Below are 8697 nucleotides of genomic sequence, written 5' to 3'. Positions count from 1 at the left end.
CATTTTTATTGAAAATAAATATTGAAACAATACACTGCTCATAATTATCTTTGCTTTACGACATACCGAACGACGGCATTTAACGAATTTCGAGTTTCGAATTCTCTAAAGAAGTTTCTTTCGTTTTTATTTTCATTTTTTTGTGTTTGACACTGCACGAGCCATGAAAACGAATAAAAGAGGGAACAGTAGCCCATTGTTTACGTTGGTTTTGTGCATTTTCCGGAACTTAAATTGGAATAATCAATTATAGCATCAATAGCGTCACCCAGCGTAAGTGACCAGTCTTCGAATACATGTAACCACACGTATTCCAGGATGCGGGTTGAACAGGGACATTTGTCAGACAGCCTAGAGTTTAGGCTTTATGTTACTGGAGGTGTATTTGACTCCCAGTGTTTGTAGGACCACTGTTGAAAGAAGGGTTTCACATTCTGCAATGCATATCCTAATACTTAGGGCGTGACGACATATCGCAAAGGAGGAGTCTTGTCAGCGGCGCGTGTGCCCAACCCAGGACCCATAAAGATTCCCTATCAGAACTGCCGCAGGGGCTGACCGTATCTGTGGCCGACAACAGCCGAGGCAGGGCAATGAGAGGCAGGGCTCTCTGAGCCGTCGGGGGCGGGGGGGAGGCACTGCTCCCAGCCATTCGGTGGACCGAGAGTGGGAACGGTTTTGCGGAGAATATCCCTGCGTTGTCCGTCTTTCGACATGAACGAAGAAAGATACGGTAGGATAGACATTTACTCGGAACACTTCCTTTGCAGCATATTTGAAGTCATTTGCGATGCGAAATAGTACCGTGCGTTGGCCCAACTGGCACTGCCTCAGCATCATTTTTGTAGCGAGGCGCGCTGTCATTCTGGTGAAATCTCCTGGGTAGGCGAAACGCATCCGACGTCCCTACGGAGCGCGTGACGCGTGCAAGTTTGGGGCGGTAAGCCTCCGCGCGATGAACAGGTAGCGTTGGATCTCGTCGCTTATGAAAACGCGCAAGCTATGAATCATTCACAGCTGTAGCCTAAAGCGCTGCACCGTCGAGGCCGTTCCTTCGTGACCGTGTTAATCCCTAGTTCTGTCTGATTCCCTAGTTCTGTTTTATTCACACTTTTGGTAACTGATCATTTATAGCATAGAGTCGAACGTGTCGATTTCCTGCGTATTGCGTCTACTTCGCTTTGTTAGTCAGGACCATTTGAACTTTTTGGAAGTACTCCATGCAAGTCGTTATCTTTGACGGGTTATAAACAGGAATCCCTTGCAAATGCATGCCATTTGTCCATAGCATTACACGTGATGAGATCATTCTGTAGCCAGGGCTTCTTTCGTAATGTTACGACAGCGGAGACCTATTGTACAGGTCTTGCTCAGGACGATGGAAAGCCTCTTTTAATTATTCATCGTTCAGCTAAGTGCATGATGCATCTCAGAATAGAGCCGTGGTTATGATATCCCCGCTGCAGGACAGCACCTGTCACAGGACCTTTAAAAAAGAAATTACAGTGTTTATGTTTGATTAGCAGTTTGATGGAAATTTTGCATAAAGAAAACATTGACTGGAAGTAATTTGCATGTGAGTGAGTGAAACAGTAAGCAAAAGGTGGAAGATAGAGAGGGAGAGAGACTGTAAGTAGCTGTAGTAATGAGCTTGATGAGTGGTACTGACAACCATGCACTTCACACAGCAGTGCTTCAGGGTCTCTGGTTCTGCACATGGACAAATCGCATCCCCGCTTGGGCCTGGCAGAAGACATTCCACGTCAACACTGCAAGTCAAGCAAGTGTACTGCATCCAATGTGATACAGATATTACAAATTAGTCCTGTAGGAATTGGATGTGACACAGACATCAGGAATCAGACCAGTTGAAATCCAATGCGTTTCAACCATTAGAAATCACTCCAGCAGTAATGTCTTGAACTCTTCAAAAGCCTTTTGATCTGAGCAGTGTGCTGAACACTCTGCTTGTCTCATCAGATGGACCTTTGACTTCCTTTGTCTGAGCTTTTCTAAGCCTTTATGTGTTAGCCAGCACTCTGTTACAGACAGGCTGTAATCTCCTGAGGCACATTACTCCATGGAACATGGCCTTCGTTTAGCACAAACATCATTTAGCTCAGAGACCTGCTCTTTGGTGGGTACCCTATTTTTCTGGTTTAATGGAGCAGCTCACCCAAAAAGTGCCAATGTGGCTGATGGTGAACAGATAGTATGGACTGTTTTAGTGTGTTTATTATCCGTTACCAACTCCCATAAAGGCAATTTGCTGGTTAGAATGTTTTGATGTGTGGGGGAGTATGAAGAGACACTGGAAATGAAAGATTGTATGTTGAACACTACTGGATGCTCAGCTTTAGTGTCTGAGTGATGGGAGGTCTTCCTCCTGCTGCCTGCTCACTAAAAGCATGGGCAAGTGGAGAATTCACCTGTGAGGTCGCTGAAGTCATCTCAGCGTTCCCGAAAGTGTCAGAGCTGACCAAGGATCTTACTCTTTGACTCACAGCAGCTAATCCCAGCGCAAGCGTCTGAACCTCAGTGCAGCGCTAATTTCAGAAATAATGCTGCGAGTCTGAGCTCTTGTTTTTCATGAGGCTGCACGGTTTCTTTGGAAGTGTGTGAGTGTGAGAGAGACGTCCTGCGAGGGTGTGGGCTGTGAGTGTGAACCACCTGTGCTTCTGATGCTGTGAGCTCTCACACTCCTACGTACAGCTCACACTAAAGTACTGAGACATGCAGTGAACTCACTTAAAGGGAAGAAGCCCTGTCATTTGCACTCAGACCTTTTCTGTATCTGAAGGCCTGTTTATCAAAGCAGGTGACACAGTCAAATTTCTGTTGTTTCCACATGCAGGTTCAGCACCAGGATCAGCAATACACAGCAGTAACTTTCACATTATTATGTTTTAGTATGCTTAGCATGTTTTTTAGTATTTAGTAAGGAAAAATGTTTAAAAGGGTAAATAACATTCTAAACAAATGAGCCTATTTAACATTTCTGTGAATTACCATTATAGCAAAGCCTTACCAGGATTACATTCCTTGGGATGTACAGCGGAGGTTAAACATTTCCTTCAAGCAAGTGTGTGTGTGTGTGAGAGAGTGTGAGGAAATGGAGAGAAGCAGTAGGGTGTGTGTGTGATCCATCTAGTCACTCTATCAACCAATGGATGCAGAAACAGTTCATCCCCCCTAGACCCACCAGAGTAGCTGAGACTCCCACATCTACACTGAAGTGGCTACTTGGAGTAACTATAATGTAATAAAGCTCCTGTTTATCACCAGTGTGGTGAGATGAGAGACTTTAGAGGCTTTCACACACTGGCTGGGTAAGTGAGCTGAGGAGAGGCTGGGTAGGTCTTTCAATAGCACAAGCACAGTGAAAGTCTCCTCTCTCCCCCAGGTAAGAAACAGAAATGCTACCAGTCACTTGTTCTTCGGAGTGGTTGTGTGTGAACAACAAGAAGACAACTGACGTCTGGTCAGGCGCTTCTTTAATTATCTCTCGTGCAGGCTCATTTTCGTCCAGTTTCGTTGGCTGCACTTGCCTTCTCTTGTGAGAGTCGTGGAAGATGCCGATGAATGCATTGTGATGTTACATTAAATGACCACTAGGGGGTGACTATAGTATAGTTTTGGCTGTCAGATTAACCCAGTTCCAAAAGAAATGTAAGCACCTAGAAAATCTAAGTGTTAAACCAAATAGCCTATACCACAGTTTTTAATGCAATAATTTCCTGTGCCTTTTAAATTATGTGTGTCATAGCCCATAAGAACTACACTGATGTTCAGTTCATCATTGTGTGATTACAGACTGTAGCCAGTCTATTAGCATGTACAGTTCATCATGACTGGTTAACAAAACAGCTGCTTGGATACTATTCAGGTGAGGGACAGTTCTCAACACAGAATTAACACTGACATGGTCTAAGCATGGTGGGTGAAGAACTCATATCAATTCGTCAGCTGCATTAGTGAGACAGCAGTTTTTACCTTTTGGTCAGTGTCACTGAGGGGCTGGCAGGGCCCTACCACAAAAAAATTCTGAGAGAGTCTGAAAAACCTTGGCAAGTGACTCAGTGAGCACGTAGGCAGGCCTGGCTGCCCGGAGAGGACATGCTATGCTCCCAGTGCCACCTGAGAGAGGTGGAGACCGAGCTGAACTTCCGAACCGAGTGTTCCAAATACTAAAGAATCCTAATCCTAATCTAAACAAACATTTGCAGCATCTGCCGAGTTTCTAGTGTGCAGTAATAAAGAGAAAGTGCTCTGTATGTGGAGATATATAAACTGATCAGGCAGGCAGCTAGATTCGTAGCACCATATCACAAATGTTTTTGTTTTTTAATCTGATTATTTTTTAAATTAATAAATGTTAATTATTTGTATAAAAAAAGAAGAAAAAAAGTACTTTCTTCTGTTCTATTCTTAACCCTACACTTTTTATTTTGTTTATATAGATTTGGATTGGCAATAATGCAAATTGTATTCAATCATGGAAATAATGCATTGATGAGCTGAGTTGAATTGATGGGGAGAGAATAAGAAAAAGAGAGGGGGGGGGGGACTATCAGCAATAAACAGGATCCGCATGACCCACTGGATCTTCTAGTCAAGAAGAAAACCTGGAGAATTGCCCAACTCAACCCTCTACACTGAAAGAAACTGAAGCCAATAACAATGCAAATTATACCCTGTACTGGAAATATGAAATTACACATGAGAGCAAAATAAAAGGTAATGAATTTCTTGATCACAAATACAAATTAGCAACTTAATTGTAAATTTACATCAAAATTAAAGATCACAAACTACTAGCAAAATACAGAATAACTGACCATAAGATGGCCAATGAAACAGGAAGACAGAAATAGCCAGAATGGCCAGAGATGACAGAGTCTGCACCCACTGCTTGTCAGGAGAGACTGAAACTGAGAGTCAGTTCTTTCATGTCCAACTGTCTTTTCTGCACAGAATTACTAACAAAATCCCCACCTTCAACACACTGACCAGTACAGAAAAACTGAAAATATTACTTTGGGAAAACACAGAAACACCAGATTTAACAGGGCAGTTTATACAGAACTACTGTAAGATCAGAGAAAATGCTATAACACATACATTCACAATTATTTAGATTATAATCTAATGTCTGAAATAACACATTTATATATATATAAATGTGTGTGTGTGTGTGTGTATTTGGTTCTTACTGATGTTCTAGTAATTTTTTGTTTATTTTTTAATATTTATTCTCTATAAACTTATTTACATATACTGTAAATACTGTTTGGTCAAATTTTGTGTACTGTGATGCAGACAGATGCCTAAAATAGCACAGGAGCTCGTACAGAAGTGGAAGTGTGTACTAAACAGAGAAGTGCACTGAATTTTCTGAGTTCTTGGCTATTCAGGCCTTGTGTTATTTGAGGAGAGTACTCCTCCAGTATACAAAGTCTGAAGGGAGTATTCTTCCAGTGTGCATAGTCTGAGGAGAGAATTCCTACAGCATACAGATACTGAGGGGAGTATTCCTCCAGTGTGAAGAGTCTGAGGAGAGTATTCCTCTAGTATACAGAACCGGAGGGGAGTATTTCTACAGTGCACATAATTTATTTACTGGAATAGAAGGCTGTAGAATTCACTGTGTGTATGAGTATGAGAGAAGCAGGACAGCTAGAGAGAGCTTGTATGCTGTGCGTGGGTATGTGTGACTAAGTGTTTTATGTGTCAACATGTGTATGTGTCAGAAAGTTTGTGTGTGTGTTTGTGAGAAACGTAGAGATAATTGCTTCCATATGCAGCAATTCACCAAATGTTAGTGTGCCATTCAGGAAATTCAATAACAGACATAAACCTGAAAAAAACGTCATCTATTATGGCACAGCTGCAAATCACCTCTGCACCTTGTTGCTAAGCAACAATAACATCTTGATTAATATGTAGAATTATTATGTAGAGTCCAAACTGTGGAAAGAACTATTTAAGAACACTGAAATCAAAAATTAGAATCAAATTTTTTAAAATTTCAGTGAAAGACTAGAATAATCCAAACAACAGTGGAATATGTGTAAAAACAATTGTTTCTGTAAGATTTTTATGATGACTTTGTATTTGTTTTTGCGGTCTGTTAGATCTATTAAAACCTTATATAGTCACCAAGGAAAAATAGCAGAGAAGTGAGAAAGAGAGAGAGAGAGAGAGAAAGAAAGAGAGAGAGAGAGAGAGAGAGAGAGAGAGAGAGGGGGGGGGGGGGAGGGTGGTAGAAGGTCAAAAACATACCGGTAGAAAAGGAGGAATGGGGTTTGCAGTGTTGACTTTAAAACACTAGTGCAACACATGAGGAAACCTGACTGCGTTTGCAATGTCTCAGAAAATTGCTACAGAGACGTGCTGGGATTGCTACAGGAGACCTGTTCTCTCTCTCTCTCTCTCTCTCTCTCTTTCTCTCTTTTTCTCTTTCTCTCTCCCTCTCCCCTTCTCCCACACACCCACACTCTCACATACATGGGGCATTAGGAATAGCCCCAGATGCCACCCTGCAGATCGCTGCCCTGAAAGCCCCAGGAATGCCTCCTGGGTTGGCTTGGACATATGCTCATCTTCTGTCGCTCTGAAACTGTGGGGGAAAGAGAGGAAGTGGCAGGAGAGGCAAGACGCTAGGGGTTTGGTGCCAGCCGTCAGAGCGCTCTGAAAGCGCAGCGATGGGGACTGTAAACGAGCTGTGTGTGTCAACTCTCCAGGCTTTCCTGTGTCCGGCTGTGCCCAGCACCGCTCAAGGTACGACCGTCCGGATCGGGGTTGGGGGGTCTGCTGAGGATGTCTTCTGCTGATCATCCACACTATAGCGCCTATGTGATGTTACTTCTGCTCTGTTTTAAAGCTAGATTAGATGTAGTTCATCTCATGTCATCCTATTAATGCGATATATATCGATGAAACTGGGCTACTAGTGGCAGACCAAAATTAACGCCTTCCAGGTCTAGTTGGTCTTGTTAAAATCCTGTGGACTGGACAGATCAGAAATATATGATGTCACCTATAAAAACACACACACACAAACATACACACACATGTAAAACAAAGCAGCTGAAGTTTTAAATGATAATCTTGATAATCATGTATGGTAATCTTGCATGCATTTTGAATGCTGGAACATGGCGAACATAAGGCTGATTAAGAAATAGTGAACACAGGATGTTAGTGACGTACAAAGCTCTTCCTTAAGCATACGAGTAGATGTTTAATCTAACAAGTGTCTCTTTAGCATATATTCAGTTCTATTATAGTGTGACTCCATCCCTTTGAGAGCACTCCACAGTGTCTTCTACTTTATCAAGTGGGTCTTGATGGTGTATAATTAATCATAACAATATGGTATATTAGTGTGTGTTACGGCTACTGTCAGGCAGCCAAATGTGTGAGATGTGTGTGTGTGTGTGTGTGTGTGTGTGTGAGAGAGAGAGAGAGAGAGAGAGAGAGAGAGAGAGAGAGAGAGAGAGAGAGAGAAAAAAAGGAGTTGAGTGAGAGCTAAAGAGATGGTGAGAGATATACAAATCTGGGGAAACAACATGATAGCAGCACCAGTGCAAGCTTGTCCTACCTAATGAACTTGTTCTCACCTTGGTCAGCTACAATTCTTCCTCCTCTCACAGGATAGCGGTAAAGGTTGTCCAGGTGGTCTCTGTCTCTGATGCGTGCTTTCACTTCTTTGCCTTGAAAGTACTGTGACTCCTGAAGAGCAGTCAAGAAATCCTTTCAGACTCTTTGCTGATGCCTACGGTCAGAAGACTTACTTATCTTACCTTTAATCAGAAGACCTCCTTATCTTACCTTTAATCTGAAGACCTGCTTATTTTTTCTCACTTTGCATGTGTGATGCCTGCTGTTTCAGATTTGCGAAAAAAAGGCATGGGGCGTTTACTGCCCATCACCTGCTCAACTGAAACGAAAATGGCTCCTTTTCCACAGCAAATAATAGAGGAAGTGGTCTGTTGGCGCAAGCGGGTGAGCTGCTGCCATAGTTTTGCGTTCACAGTTTGAAAGCCGACACCAATGCTGTGCAGACGAACAAGCTGGGAGTTAATGGCGACGCAGGCAATTGAGGGGGGAGTGGAATAAGCACAGAGGCAGTGGAGGGAGGTTAGCAGGTGGCGGAGGGTTTTCAGACGGGAGCGGAGGCACCGTTCCTCGGAGAGTGGTAATTTAGGGCCAGTGTGATTGCTTTGCTTGTGTTGTGTGTTGATAAGGGGTTTGGTTTGGGTCTGAAGAGTGCAATACTTACGCAGGGGGTGTTTATGAGACCAAGAACAGGCATGTCTGATCTAGAATTATCTCAAATGCTCCTGCACTCACAGAGTCAATCTCATCTGATTGGCCAGAGCACAATAGAACTGGCTATGGAGGGTTTGAAGGCCTTGGGTAGTGGGGTGCTACAGGGACCAATATTAAGGCGTATTGAGTTGAGGCGTGATATGCTGAACTTTCCATGGTATTTCAGTTTCGGTGAAGTTGATTTCTCCAGGTCCCTTTTTGAAGTGAGGCAGGGACTTTGATTCAGTACAAGGGGACACCTGAACTGGGTCATCCGCTTCCCAGTTGGCTGATCCCCTATCTATCTGTTGGAGTAATTAGCAGATCAATTAGGCACCTGTATGGAATTCCTCACCACTCAGGGCAGAGCAGAACAGAAATGCC

At 43.1% G+C, this 8697-nt stretch overlaps 1 protein-coding gene across 2 annotated transcripts in view; it reads left to right on the top strand.

The window, feature by feature from the left end:
* Positions 1 to 582: 582 nt before the first annotated feature.
* Positions 583 to 8697, top strand: part of cyth1a (cytohesin 1a) — a 40933-nt gene continuing 32818 nt past the window's right edge. Inside the window, exon 1 of one of the 2 annotated variants that reach the window (XM_081710785.1) lies at positions 583 to 733. In XM_081710785.1, the coding sequence (XP_081566911.1) occupies positions 715 to 733 (19 nt within the window). In that variant the 5' untranslated portion in view covers positions 583 to 714. Of the gene's footprint in view, positions 734 to 6462; positions 6781 to 8697 lie in introns of those variants that run through there. The other variant, XM_027000323.3, reaches the window with a different exon arrangement.

This window comes from Electrophorus electricus, chromosome 3 (genome assembly GCF_041902795.1).
Source record: "Electrophorus electricus isolate QZ-2024a chromosome 3, ASM4190279v1, whole genome shotgun sequence".
Classification (NCBI taxonomy): domain Eukaryota; kingdom Metazoa; phylum Chordata; class Actinopteri; order Gymnotiformes; family Gymnotidae; genus Electrophorus; species Electrophorus electricus.
This window is presented reverse-complemented; position numbering and strand designations above follow the sequence as displayed.